We start from the raw sequence: 15,282 nt of genomic DNA, 5'->3' as shown, positions 1-15,282 counted from the left end.
TAAGCAAAAACACAATTTTCCACTACAAAATCACCTAAAACTGGTATGCAACCAGGGTTCGAAATTACGGGGGAGCTAAGGGGCGCTCGGCTCCCCTGAAAGGCAAAGGAGATACCCCAAAGTCATTCAGCTTATAATCTAAGCTCTCAGCTGATATTATTATTATTCTATTTATTTTAAATCAAGATATTTTGACAATTCAAGATATCTTGATAAAAGCAGCCACTTAGTTCACTGATGCATTGACAGTGTCCACCTAGACAACCATGTTCCAGTGTATCAGCATACTGAAAGGTGCATGAGCACAAACAATCAGATGAAATATTCCAGATCTGTACTTCTGGAGATTTCATGCCACTTTTCATTTTCTGCAATCACACTGTAGCCTCTGTGGTCACCCCCACAATAACAACAGCATAAAATCTTTATTTTAATTTGTTCTCTGGACAGAAATTGAACAGGAATTTGTTAATATTAATTAACTGTTAATATTCACGTATCAGCCACAACATTAAAAGCACTCACAGGAAGTGAGTACACGGTTAAAACTAAGGCATTGAAGCACTGAAACAGATACAGCTCTGATCAGAAGTTTATAACACACTCGGCACGAATATTAGAGAGAGAGAGAGAGAGAGAGAGGGGGGGGGGGGTTAAGCATAGTTTTTATTTTCATTTAAGTAAAGCAAATGTGTTGCACGAGCAGGTTTTAATATTTTGTGGGCTTTCAGATAATTATCCAAACTTAAAATTTTAAGGATCGGCAACACCTCTAGAAGATAGATAAATCAATGAATGGATGGATAGAAGGAAAATAGAAGCTGACACCTTAAAGGTTTCCCAGTCTCCCTCTCAAATCGCCTGCTTTATATGGCAGCCTAATCGTGCACGTGGAGCTGGAGCGGAGCTTAAGAATCGCGCGTGAGGTGTGAGCTCACCATGCCAGGCTGCCCGCTGCCGCGCGCTTGTGCACCTCAGAGTTGGCGTACAGCCATCTCTCATGTTTCTGCTCGTGGTGGTCCCACTCAGCGGAGGATGCGGCTGTTTGCTGTCTCAACTTTGCTCCTGTCCTTCTTCAGCTCAGGTATGGGATCGCAGCTTCATTTCCCGTCACTTTCCGGGATTTATAAGGCTGCAGTTTGAAAGCGAAATTCCAAACGCGTACAGGAGAGAAGATGGTGTGTAATGTTTTGTGGTAAATGCTGAAGCGGGAGACTCCGCGCGCACACTTTGGAGGGATCAGCGCTCATCCAGCGCTGTGCTCCTTCTTTTAGTGTAAGCAGATTGCTGACTTTTGGGCTATTTGGATTTACTTACATACAGGTAGAGTGTGACGTACCTTTATTTTTCACTGTGTCTCCAAAATCCCCGAGTGTGCCACTGCGCTCCTGTGCGCTAAATCCTGATGGAGAGCGCACATCAACAATGTAGAGCCTCATTTTATTCTACTTCATTATCCAACTTATTGTCGTAATCTTCTAAAAGTAAGCTGCAGATTCATCTGATCAGCCTCAACCAGTGATAGAAGAAATAAAAAAAAATCCTCAAATAAAAGTAAAAATTCAGCAATGTGAAAGTGGAATATCTGCTATAAGTTCGTTTTACTTTAAAACATTTGCTAAGTGCAATATTAGAAGATTAAGTTATGTTTTGGGTGCTATTAATAGTAGCCTATCAGCGTTTTGGGGCTGATTCTAGTCTAAGTGCCTGCTGGAGGAATAAAACATTTTTCCAGAAGATTTTCCCCATTTGACGGTTGTGAAGAGCTCTGTCTTACATGTCCCTCCAAAATATTTAGATGTTAACGTTGTAAATATCCAGTTTTTACAGAGACTGTAGCCTATGAATCTCTGTCAAAACATCAGAGCTCACGCTCTTTGTATCATGCTGGATATCACCCACATTAGATACAAACAGATAAAAGTGAAGACCTACAACTTTGCGCTGAATTGCAGTGACTTTTAAACCTGAGGAGGAACTGAGCAGTATGACTAAAATTATATATCATGGTATTTTTGTCATTATTTGAAAGGTTATTTTTTACATGCATGTCTGCATGTTAATCACAGTTAAAGTGAAGAATTACTGCAGTAGAAATGCTAAGAATAAACTATTTTATTGTAATGAGAACTGTACATTGTAAGAAAAAAAGAACCTGAAACATTTAAATGCCCATCAGTCAGAGCTCTGACCTCTCTTACTCCACAGAATTTATAAAAACTGGGTCTTTGGCTCAATGGATTATGGTAACATGGGTTATCTCCATCCACATCTTTTTTTTTCCCATATTTTAGTCCCTCCAGACAGCAGAAAAGGGTCCTGTTTTCTTTGTCATCAAGTTAGACTTTAATTTCTGAACTTTCTTTGCTCATTTTCACCGCTCAGCATCTCCAGTAATACAGCTGCTCTGCTGCATGTTAAGAGGTGCAGCAGTAAAAAAGGTCCCCCCTCAAACAGTTTCCCAGTGTGCCACGTTCCCAACACTGTTTAGGATTTTTAAACCGCTGTTCGTGAAATGAGAAAAATTCATATCACAACTATGGCTGTCAAATTATTTAAAATTTTAATCAGATTAATAACAGCTTACAAATTGATTAATCATGATTAATCACTATTCGCGACTATGCCTGAAATATGTCTGTTTTTACTGTATTATATCAACAGAAAGAAAAAGCCAATACTCATTTTACTTATTTATTTATTTTTTCTTTTTTACATTAGATGATCACTTTAGTTGTAATAATTAGTACAATATTTAATGAAATCTTGACATTTAAAAAAACAACAAAAAGATCTCATATTTGACCCCCTCCCCCATTTTCCTGGTCATTGCCCCTGCCTGGCCCCCCATCAGAACTTTTCTAGACCTGCCCCTGCATATCTGAAGTATAAATCCTTTCTACCAGGGCCGGACTGAGACAAAAGACACTCACCCAGGTGGTCCTAATTCACATACACATATGCTCACATGCAAGCACACATGCACAAACACTCCCATGTTAAAAAGACCAACTTCACAGCAGAAATAAACATGTTTAAAGCTTGGTACAAAATTTAATTTTAGGATTAATAGATCAAGTTTACCTTCATGACAACTGTGAGGGGATGAATTTTTTTCTAACTCATCCATTTGGATGTTAGTAAATCTTGAAAATAATTAAGGGCGTGTCCTTTTGATTGACAGGTATTTGCAGCAAGAAGGGCAAGTGCAGCACAATCATGGTTTTTAGCCTGCTAACAGCGCACCTTAGTTTTAGCCCACTCTAATCAAGGTGTGCAGAATAGCATCTCTGAACACAACACGAGAGCATAGATCCAAGCTCTCATCCTCTCCAACTGCTTTGTTGAACATAAAGTAGAAGTGTTTAAAATGACCAGAACTGCATCCCGAATTAATAAATGTAATTATTAAACTTGTGGTTTGGCTAATAAAGTGGCATTAGAAAACTAAACACTGGAAATGACAGAACAAGTATTAAATAAATAAATATTAAAGTGGATAATGTGTTGCATAACATATTTCCCTGATTTCCTGCAGTGTATTATAATTTACTGAAAGATGTTTGAACCTGCAGCGGATATGCAGCAGAAATAATCTGTTTTCGGCATGCTGTGATTTAACACACTAACATGTATACACTGACATTCCACAGTGATTCCTGATCAGTGTATTTCAGGAGTTCATGGAAAACTGTTTAGACTTCTTTACTTAGTAAAGTGGAGGGTTTGATATAAGCAGAAATACACAAATATGAGCTGTTTAAAAAAGACATGATGAAAATTTGCAACAATATGCAAATAAATAAGCTCTGTCACATTGATTCAAAGTCAGAACAAGTCAGAGATTTCTCCGGAATAAAACCTAATTTTACTTTTAGATGGAACATTCATTGTGATTTCTTAAAGAAATCAGTATGTAAATGAAAAGTAGACTAGTTTTATGGCCACAGGTGGGGTGACTGTGGAGGTGACTGTGATGTGATGAGACTGGACTGAATAAGTGACTGTGTGTGTTGCAGGGCTGGCTCTTCAGATTCAGTGTTATCAGTGTGAGGAGATGACACATGACTGCTCCACGCCAGAGTTCATCGTCAACTGCACCGTCAACATGCAGAACATGTGCCAGAAGGAGGTTTTAGTGAAGGAAAATGGTAAGTCATACCTCTGGAATATGCTGTTCCACCTGCTGGGAATATGTCCTTAAAACTACATACAAAATATTAGATTCTGTTACACAGAGCTTTGACATTTTATTCTGGGCCCTCGATTAGAAGTTTAAGAGTACTTTTAACTTGATTTTGGAATAACTCTTAATCCTGAACTGAGAGCTTTGGCATCTGTTAGTGGGAAGTTGCTTCCTCCTCCTGAGCAGGATTAGTTTGTTTGTATTGTTCACTGCTCACGCCGTCATTTTCTCCTCAATTTATGGAAATCAATCACGTTTTTAGATGATGCCAAGAAAACTTTGTTTTTTTTCTATTTCTGGTTATCTTTATGTAGCCTGTATTACAAATAGAGCTCAAAGAAAGAGAGCTCTTCAGGATGCTAGAGGCCATTTCTGATCTATACCTCGAGTAGAAATCCACTGATGTGAGGTATAAACAAAGCATGAAAGTCAGTATTTGAAATAGTAGTCCTGGAAATAAGATTTCCATCTTAAGGGAAATGTTCCAACTTTTCTCCTAAAATTCTGATGTTCTGCTAGGGCTGCTCGATTATGGGGAAAATGATAATCACGATTATTTTGATTGAAATTGAGATCTCGATTATTTAACATGATTATAGATTTTTGGTGGGGGTGGGGGGGGTGTTCAGTGTGACATTTGAAGTGTTTACTGTGGTAATGCAGACTAGTTTCTTTCCACAAGGTCCCCATAGCTATTGTTTGTCTCAGACCAGCAGCTATGTTCGACATGTGCGACATTTCTATACGGCTCTGGTGCGGCTTTACCACAGGTCCGTAGCGGTGGCGAAACATCGGACTGTCACCATCTTTCACAACACCCTCACTACACTCATCATACAGGGAAGAAAGAGACAGTCCACTAACATGGTGGTGAGATGGCAGTGATGCCGTTTGTCCAAAGTGTTGATGAGTTTCTTAAATCCTGGATTGTTTGCTGTGTTAATTGAGAAAAAAGTTCTGTTTATTTATAACGTTTGTCTCTCTGTGACTCTGGGAGCTGGTGGATTATTTAGTTGTGACTCACAAAAATTGAACATTTTTCTATTTTTTTGTGTTGCGTCGCAAGCCCCCGTGTGCATGTCTGTGTGCACGAACGCAACATTTTACATGCACGACTGTCACCTGTCGCTTGGCTGGAGGAGGGCAGCGATTCTCGCTTCCTCGCGCAAGTTTACATAGAAAATGTTGGCGAAGGAGCGACGCCGCCTCCCGTGTGTCCAGGTGTCTGCAACTCGTTCTGAATAAAACTAAAGCGGTCGGGGCTGTGGGAGGAGTCTGCAGCAGTGGGAGGAGTCTGCAGCAAAGCGCTGCAATGACCGCTGCGCTAGATTTGAAAACAGCACAAATCGAAGGACAAAAAATAATCGGACCATTTCATTTTTATGATCGTTAAAAACCCAGATCGTAATTGCTATTAAAATTTGATTAATTGCCCAGCCCTATGTTCTGCATACACCCACTGTCCACTTTATCAGGTCCACCTTGCTAGTACCGGGTTGGACTCCCTTTTCCCTTAGTGGTGTCATAGATTGAACAAGGTGGTAGAAACCTTCCTCAGAGGTTTTCTCCATATTGACATGACAGCATCAAGCATCCCAAAGCTGCTCTACTGGACTGAGATCTGGTGGCTGTGGAGGCCGTTGGAGTCCAGTGAACTCATCGTCATGTTCTAGAAAGCAGGTGGAGATGATCTGAGCTTTGTGACATGGTGCATTATCCTGCTGGAAGTAGCATCAGAAGATGCTCCACTGTGGTCATAAAGGGATGGACATGGTCAGCAACAATACTCAGGTAGGCTGTGCTGGTTAAACCAGGCCATGTTGGTACTAAGGGACCCAAAGTGGGTCAAGAAAATAACCCCCACACCATTACACCACCAGCTATTGAACTGTTGATCCAAGGCAGGATGGATCCATGTTTTCATGATGTTTCCACCAAATTCTGAGCCTAGCATCTGAATGTGGAGCTGAAATGGAGACTCATCAGACCAGCAACGTTTCTCCATCTTCTATTGTCCAGTGTTGGTGAGTGTGTGTGAATTGTAGCCTCAGTTTCCTGTTCTTAGCTGACAGGAGGCACCCGGTGTGTCTTCTGCTGCTGTAGCCCATCTGCTTCAAGGCTGGCAAAAAATAAATAATAAATAAACAAATCCAGTAAGAATGCTGTTTGCCTGGAGGGAATAACTCTTCTTCTGCTGTACTTTTCCACTTTGAAGGGCCATTAATGCTCGAAGCATGAGATGGAAGCGCAGTTGGACAGACCGTCCGTCTCTTGCATTGTTTAGGTGCGTAATTTCATCTGTTTTCAGGGGCCATGCAGATCCGTCGCTTGATGCAGCAAATCAACAACTACTCTCAACAATCAAGCAGAAAGGGCAGTGTTCACAGTCCAAATGCATCATGGGTAATGAAGTTTTCATATTAACACAATAATCCACTTCATTTATACTGTGTTTATACAGTGTTGAGCAGTACAGCTGGTATTATGTTGGATGTCGGATATCAGAAGTTTTAGAAGAAAGGCTGTGTGAGTGTGTCAGTCCTGTTGGGCATGTTGCAAACAACTTTATAGCGGTGCATTACCTCCACCAACTGGTGTCTAAAACTGATGTCAGAATGCGAGAGTGAACTCAGCACTGCCCACTAGTGGATGAATGAAATTAACCATGACAACGTAAAAGACGCATGGAAGTTTGAGGGAAGTATAAATGGGCTAAAGCAATACAACCAGCACCACGTGGAGGTAACTTTGTTTTCTTTCTCTAGTTGTGCTGATCTGATTTTGATTCACATATAATCTTCTCTAGAAAGTGATAATATAGAGGGAGCTTTCTGATTAATTAATAATGCTGTTTAATTAATTACTTGTGAAATTAGGTAACTGTGACACCCCGAACTTGGGAATGATGCTTAACTTGTGGCCGTGTTAGTTATGCATGATAAACTACACTTACTTGGGGGCTTAAAGCAACACTACATAAGATTTCAACCTTAAACTCTGTTTTTCTTGCTGGTTTTGGTGGCACATTGACATCATTTATGAACTTTTCTGAAGGGCCTCCTTGCCCTGCAGCGCCCTGAAGCTGAGAAACTGCACTTAACAACCTTGTGTTCCAGCTCTGTGCATCATGTGACAGCTGAGTTCCACTTTACATCACCGCAACACACTTAGGCAACTGGCTATCAACACACCGGCCATAGTGAACGTGCACCAGGGCTGATTCAGCAAAGGACCACTAGAGGACATTATCAGAGGAAGAGCGGAGTGTTGCAGAAAAAAAAAAAGAGACGAGACTCTGGCTTGTAGCCGAACATCAGCTAAAGTGAACAAACATGTTACCCCTGGTCTCAACAACCAAGCAAAAAGGGCAGTGTTCTCAGTCCAAATGCATCATGGGTAATGAAGTTTTCATATTAACACAAGAATCCACTCCACTTTATTTATAAAGCACATTTTAAAAACAAAAACATAAAAATGTCTCCAAAGTGCTGCAAATCAAAAATCAACAATATTTTAAGAATCTGAGCATTTTACACGTCTCAAAGTCATGTCTAATTAAAAAGCATTTAATCGCATTTCAATTGAAAACAATAGAAAAAGAAACAGAAAATATCCGTAGTTAAAGTACCATTTTAACTACTTTAACTAGCAGCTCCAGCTGTTCTCTGACTTATAGTCTAGAACATGTTATCGAACTTTTAACTTTTTATTGTTTTGTCCACACTTTTCATTAGTAACACATTAATATCTGACTGGGAGGGGCCTGAATCAGCACCGCAGCTCACTAAGAGGAGTAAACGTTACATGTTTTCACCTCAGTCTCCAAAAGTCTCCAATATCACCAGAAAAAGTCTCTACATTTGTTGGTAGTCGCTTTTTAAAACTATAGAATCGCTAGAGGGGTCTGAAAACTCGCTGGCACCCACGTGTGTGACACTGGAATCGGGGCGGAAACCTTGTCCTGACAAATGTTCCACATTGTTTTGAACCCAAACTGCGATTAAATGCATTAATTTTTTAACACATACATTTTTTGTAATTAATTAATCGTAATTAACGTAATTAACCCTGATGTGACATATTTGTTACGTACAGTTTCTGAGACATTTTGCTTAAATTTATGGTATAAACTTTGCTTAAAGTCCTATTGAACACAACAAGATACTTGTCTTCTGTCCCCTAACAGATACCCAGAAGCATAAAACCACATTATAATATTTTTAAAATATCACATGGTAATAATTTTTTTGTGAAAGGGCCAAATAAAGACTTCATATTAAAAAGAAATTGGACTTTTCTTACAATTTTTTCATGGTTTAGGCCTTAAAGGGTTAAAGTCCCACTGCTAAATAAAATAGATTTTCTTGTGATGTCACCAGATGGCCCCCATTAAAACAATGATCAGTGTAAAGCTAAATTATAGTCGAGATTATGAATTTAATAAGTGGAAATGATCATGCCAGGTTCACTTACAAAGTCTGTGCTGCATCACTGAGCATATTGATTTGTTGTTCACTGGCCTGGATTTTGGTCTCACTCAGTTTGCTCAGCTGGCTGAAACCTTGTTAAAACCCCTGAATCTACCAGCCAGTACCAAACAAGCAAACAGTCCACATTTACTGCGCCACACAGCTCTTTATGACTTAAAAAAGAGCAAAACAATGAATGATTATGTTACATTTCTGTTACCATGGCTGCTGATTTCAACCTTCAGCCCAGAGAATATAAACCACTAAACCTACTGGTGTTTTCATCATACCTTTATTTTGGTTCATTTTATAATATTTAGACATGTCAAAGAGAGAGAAAAATGTAAATTATGGCTGAATTCAATCTAACTGCTTCAGTTTTCTGCATTGCTCTTTCTTTGTTACAAGCAGTGGTGTTGGACTGGGGGGGTAAAAGTCCTGTTTAGTCAGGGCCCAAACCAGGGAAGGCGCCCCTTAAAATTATTGGAATCAAAAGTTTTTTTTTTTTCTTTTTTTTTTTTTTGTCCCATAATTTAATTTGCAATTAATTGGTACCATACTCAAAGTAAGATTTCCTGAATGAAGGAGCAAAGAAATTGAATTTTGCATTAACAATACTGATGGATGTTCTTAGAGGACCCTGGTTTAGTCCACACCCTCACCAGTCCGTTCAACGGAGTTTTACACAGAGTGCGGCTAGACAGCCTGAGGAGAAAGTCTTATACAGGAAATTAAGTGAGGGACAGCAGCTTTTTAAAAATTTTTCTTTGAGAAGAGAGGTGAGCAGCACCTGAACTCACACAGCAGCAGTTGTCCGCAGACAGCTCGTTAGGATTCATTTAGGGACAACACAGATTAATTTCTGACAACCAGGTAAAACCTGGAAAAAATGGAACAAGGACTGTCTTATAATTATTACCGAACAACTTCATTCAGTACGTTAGAAAATAAGAAGAAAATAGAAAATAGGGCAGTGAATCAGAAAGCTGCCAACCCTGCATGTTCTAATATGCATAGCAGATGTCAGAGTAGAATAAATTTACCGTCTGACGGGAGGTTCAACACTAAACATCGCTCGTGTGTTTGTTGGTGTAACCTAGCAAATGGCTTATTGCATTGCAATCATATATATTGAACCTTTCAGCACTTTAATAGAATAGAAGAGAACATATTGTCACCAAAGTGGAAAATCGTCTTCGGTTCACCATCACAACCAACACACACCTCTGAGACACAGTGCTGCATAGGTGCAATAACAGCACAAATAAATGCAACAAAAATACGTCTAAAACCCCTAAAAGGTAAACAGAGGAACTCTAAATCCTCTTCTTGACTTCAGAAGCTCAATTGACTTTACAGAGGATGCTCTAGACTATCTGCCTGGATTCTCTCAGCTTTCCTCTTTGTCCTTTCAGTATAAATACTCAGGGGGCAGTTGGGGTTTTCCCTGTTGCCGTCGTCTCAATCCTGTTTAATTTGTTTTTAAACTTATAGCTTAAGTGACCAAACCAAGCAGGGAGATAAAAGGTTAAACACTCTGGATATGTAAGACATATATGAGACATATACACCAGGACAGCTTAGCCATCTGAGAAGACCAAGTCTCTGTGAACATTTCTTGAAAACATGTTATGTGTTTTCAGAAAATCTCTGCTGGTGGTCAAGATCTGGCCCAAGATATTTAAAAGTTTCCACAGTTTCAACAAGCTGGCCTTCAAGTGAAACTGGTTGTACTGTCATATCTGCTTCATGCTTTGTTTTGACACATTGATCTCTAACATTGTAAAATCTGTATTAGTAAAGTTTAACATGATGAACCACATAGACCTCAGTTTCAGAACCAGCAGCAGGTCCATCATCATGTCCGGAGCATCACTGAGGATGTGAGACAAGTTGTCACAGTTATTTTATTTACAAACAATTATCTACAGCTTACATCAAGTTTGATTCTAGTGTTCTGCTTTAAGCAGGTTAAGATAATCCTGTTTCTGTCTGGCTTGTATGGACGCCGTCCTGCTTGGTGAAGAGTGAGCGAGATAGAAGGTGCAAGTGAAGAAATGGAAAGTAAAGGTTACTCTCAAGTAGGAGGTTGAGAAGATGAAAGCAGAGGACCAGGAAGACACCGGTTTATAGTACATGTTTTTTAATTCTGAATTAATTATTTAGAATGAAATAATTCAGAATTAAAGTATTCTCCTTCTCGTTTACATAGAAAATAGTAATTCTGAATTGAGGTTTACATGGAGAACACGTTTAATCACCTTTATGTAATTCCGCTTTAGATTTGGGGGTTGGGAAGGGTTCTGATTGGACCGTGATGTGACTGGATGTGACTCAGGTCTACCAGAAGTAAACAAACTCCAGCTCCTGCTTTTCTTTTCGTCTAGAACAGGGGTGGCCAGATCCGGTCCTCAAGGGCCACAATCCTGCAGGTTTTTGATGTGTCCCTGCTCCAAAACCACCTGACTCAAATTGATGAGTCATTGTGCAAAACTTAATAGGCTGTTGGATCTATTTCATTTGAGTCAGATGTGCTGAAGCAGGAAACACTGGAAATCCTGCAGGACAGCGGCCCTCAAAGACCGACTTTGGGCACCCCTGGTCTAGAACATGGAAGACCACATAATAAGAACCATTTTTACTTTGATTGTGATTCTAGTTTTGCAGCAGAAGCTCGACACCAGCATGCTAGAAGGGATGTAGAGTACTGCGGCGTCATCCTGACAGGACAAGGGAACCAGCATGCTGAGAACGACCGAACGAACGATTTATTAAAGCAGAATGAACCTAAATGTGATCGAGGAGTTAAACCAGACACTTACTTTGGATTTAAGTTTAATTCAGAATGGTCATTTTCATTTGGAATTAGGCGTTTACAAGGTCATTTTTTAATCTAAAGAGGATTTTATTTTTATTCTGAATTAAAGGGGAATTAAAGCTCTCATGTAAATGTGGAAAGTGAGAGGCTGAGCAATTAGAAGGCCAGATGAACCAGGACTATGGCCAGAGACCTAAAAACAACTCAGACCATCAAGAAAGACCAAATTATAATGATGTACTGTAATTAGCTAAATTTTAATTTTATAATACTTTATAATACATACAATACTTCATAATACTTTATAATAATTTAAACTTTATAGTACTCCTTTTCTAAAACTTTCTAACGATGAAAATTAAAGTGACTTTGAAGAAAACAGCACAAGTGAGTTTAAAAAAAACATTCGGAACAAACTGCTCATCAGATTGCTGGAAATTAAAGTCAATTTTTGCCTGAAAAAGACTTTCACAGGATGTGATGAACGCTTCTACGGTGCGACGGCACCTTTGGAAATATGGCCTCTGTGGAAAAGTCATCAGAAGAAAACTTTTCCTAATTGCTCCCTCTCTTGAGATGGCTCATCGTAGGTGCAGATATTTTTTTTTCCATGCAAAACATTCACAGAAGAAAACTTGCTGACATCACTGTGCATCCCTAATTCACGGTAACACAAATTCTGAATATGTTTTTCTCAAACTTTTCCATTCAGCTTGAAATATCTCCATTTTGTTAATCAGATGTTGCTCCGGTTCTTCTTTTCAGATTCACTCTGCTGTCTCGTATATTTGCTCTAAATCTACAGTGAAAATGTGTCACTGTTTTATGCAGGTTTAAATCTTTTCTAGATATTCTGTGCACAGCGGTTTTAGGTGGGTGGGTATCAGAGTACTGCTACTTTCTTAATGGTGAAAACATGTCATTGCCGTGTTTTACTCCATCGCATTATCGCCCAGGCTAAAGGTCGTTTGCCCTGCGTAAAGACTCCTTCGTTACAGACCCAGTTGATAATGGAAGTTTTTTTTCTTCTTTTTCTTCTATCTCTCTCTCTTGGCTTCTGATGAGCAAAGTCAATAAGGCCCTGTCTCCAGAAATGTGGATCCAATTCAAAGGGCAGGCACATCCCACTGTAGTGTCGACAGCTCTTTAATAAGAAAATTTCTGCATGAATGCTCATGCACATCCCAACCTTTATCTATTATCATTACTGCTGCTCTGCATGAAACTGACGACTTCTAAATTCAACTGGCCGCACCTCAAAGCAGTTTAAAAATGCAATAGATACTGTACATTCACAATTGTGCTGCCTCTTCATTGCACTGGGCTTTAGCAATAAGAATAAAATTAGTCAGGCTTGATGATTCGTACTAAGTACCCTTGCCCTGTGATTTTCTCTACAAGCCTTTAACTGTGCATACAATTCTGCAATGCAGAGATGTAGAGGTGCAGAAACACATCCTTAATGCATGGATGTTCTTTTTTCTTGCTCAGAGATTAGTCTGTCTGTGTCTAAAAAGTGTTACGCAATCCCGTTTTATCCCTATTTGTCTAAAAGCTGAGAGAACGACAACCCACTGCTCCAAAATGGACAGCCTTATCAAGCCACAGAGTTCATATAAACACAAGCAGCATACATACTTCATTTAGATGATAGGGATAACATTTTTCTAAAGCGCAGCAGGAAATAAGCCTGGCTTATTTTTCATTATGTCTGAAGAAATGATAAAAGAGGATAAAAGTGGTTAAAATTTTTGCTAGCAAGATCCAGAAAAGAAATGATGCAAGCACACGACCCATTAGTAACCAGTGCTAATTTGCTTATTGCTTTTGTTGTGCACAGTATGTGAAATGTGTGGAGGGATGGTACATGCAAACTATTGTTGCTTGTGTGAGTAACTCTGTTTCTGAGCAGTTCTGGAAGCAACAAGTTGAAAAATTTTAGTTGCTCAGCGTGGAAATGTATAAACACAAAGCATTATTAGCCCCCTAAGCTGATGCTTCTGTCAGTATAATAATGTTGTTTTACTAAAAACTTTTCATGTGTTTAATGTCACCACAGTTTCACTTAGGATTTTCGGGCTGTTTTTGTCCCTATTTTGCCTCTTCCCGACCAAGAAGGGCAAAGGCCCAATCATGAGTCTTTTAAGATTTTCCTGTACACTTATCGTTTGGTCTGAGTTGTGTTACAAGCAGATTTGTCCCAATAATCTGCTCCGAAACAGGTCGTAGCCAAGAATCGGAAATCTTGAACATGTTCAATATTTACGACCTGATATCTTCATATGTGTGAGGAACGGCAACGACTTATGAATTGTGATGGTGTGGATGGTGACGTGGCATGGAATGTAGCCAATCAGAGAGCGACCTGGCTGGGGAACAAGGAAGTATATAAATTCACGTTGTCTTCAGTCCAGTTATTTTTTTTTCAGTTCTGACTTTTTCTGTTAACAATAGTCCCAAGACCACTATCACTCCCTCGTCCTATATATCCCCTTCCATCCGGGGTGTTGTGTTTTCCGGTTGTTGCTATGTTCCTTCTTTGTTTTTTGCCAGTTGTTGCTGTGGTTCTTCTTCTTTGTTTTTTGCCAGTGGTTGCTGTGGTTCTTCTTCTTTGTTTTTTGCAGGTTGTTGCTATGGTTCTTCTTCTTTGTTTTTTGCCAGTTGTTGCTATGGTTCTTCTTCTTTGTTTTTTGCAGGTTGTTGCTATGGTTCTTCTTCTTTGTTTTTTGCCAGTTGTTGCTATGGTTCTTCTTCTTTGTTTTTTGCCAGTTGTTGCTATGGTTCTTCTTCTTTGTTTTTTGCAGGTTGTTGCTATGGTTCTTCTTCTTTGTTTTTTGCCAGTTGTTGCTATGGTTCTTCTTCTTTGTTTTTTGCAGGTTGTTGCTATGGTTCTTCTTCTTTGTTTTTTGCAGGTTGTTGCTATGGTTCTTCTTCTTTGTTTTTTGCAGGTTGTTGCTATGGTTCTTCTTTTTTGTTTTTTGCCGGTTGTTGCTATGGTTCTTCTTCTTTGTTTTTGCAGGTTGTTGCTATGATTCTTCTTCTAGGTTTTTTGCAGGTTGTTGCTATGGTTTTTCTTCTTTGTTTTTTCCGGTTGTTGCTATGGTTCTTCTTTTTTGTTTTTTGCCGGTTGTTGCTATGGTTCTTCTTCTTTGTTTTTTGCAGGTTGTTGCTATGGTTCTTCTTTTTTGTTTTTTGCAGGTTGTTGCTATGGTTCTTCTTTGTTTTTTGCAGGTTGTTGCTATGATTATTCTTCTTTGTTTTTTGCAGGTTTTTGCTATGGTTCTTCTTCTATGTTTTTTGCAGGTTGTTGCTATGGTTCTTCTTCTTTGTTTTTTGCCGGTTGTTGCTATGGGTCTTCTTCTATGTTTTTTGCAGGTTTTTGCTATGGTCCTTTTTCTTTGTTTTTTGCCAGTTGTTGCTATGGTTCTTCTTCTTTGTTTTTTGCAGGTTGTTGCTATGGTTCTTCATTTTTGTTCTTTGCCGGTTGTTGCTATGGTTCTTCTTCTTTGTTTTTTGCAGGTTGTTGCTATGATTTTTCTTCTATGTTTTTGTTAGATGACGTTTGGTCACGTGAGATGTCTGGCTCGAAGGACTAGACTGTAGATGAGTTGCGGGACAGCATCATTATGTGCGTGTTGTGCTGTGATTGGATTATCGGAGCACACCACACACAGTATGATCAAAACTATTTAATGCCGGATTTTTTATCTTCACATGTGAGGTCTCGAACCAATAAAATATCTCATAAGATTAAAAAATTCCTTATGTGTGTACCAGATCTTACTGTGTAGCTTCAGATTTATGTCCTC

At 39.2% G+C, this 15,282-nt stretch overlaps 1 protein-coding gene across 1 annotated transcript in view; it reads left to right on the top strand.

Moving 5' to 3' along the window:
* Positions 1-979: 979 nt before the first annotated feature.
* The window catches only part of LOC121650127 (ly6/PLAUR domain-containing protein 1-like), a 30,386-nt gene continuing 16,083 nt past the window's right edge, over positions 980-15,282 (top strand). The window contains exons 1-2 of the mRNA XM_042001455.1: positions 980-1,084; positions 4,020-4,151. Of these exons, the coding sequence (XP_041857389.1) occupies positions 1,036-1,084; positions 4,020-4,151 (181 nt within the window). The 5' untranslated portion in view covers positions 980-1,035. The remainder of the gene's footprint in view (positions 1,085-4,019; positions 4,152-15,282) is intronic.

This window comes from Melanotaenia boesemani, chromosome 12 (genome assembly GCF_017639745.1).
Source record: "Melanotaenia boesemani isolate fMelBoe1 chromosome 12, fMelBoe1.pri, whole genome shotgun sequence".
NCBI classification, from domain to species: Eukaryota; Metazoa; Chordata; class Actinopteri; order Atheriniformes; family Melanotaeniidae; genus Melanotaenia; species Melanotaenia boesemani.
This window is presented reverse-complemented; position numbering and strand designations above follow the sequence as displayed.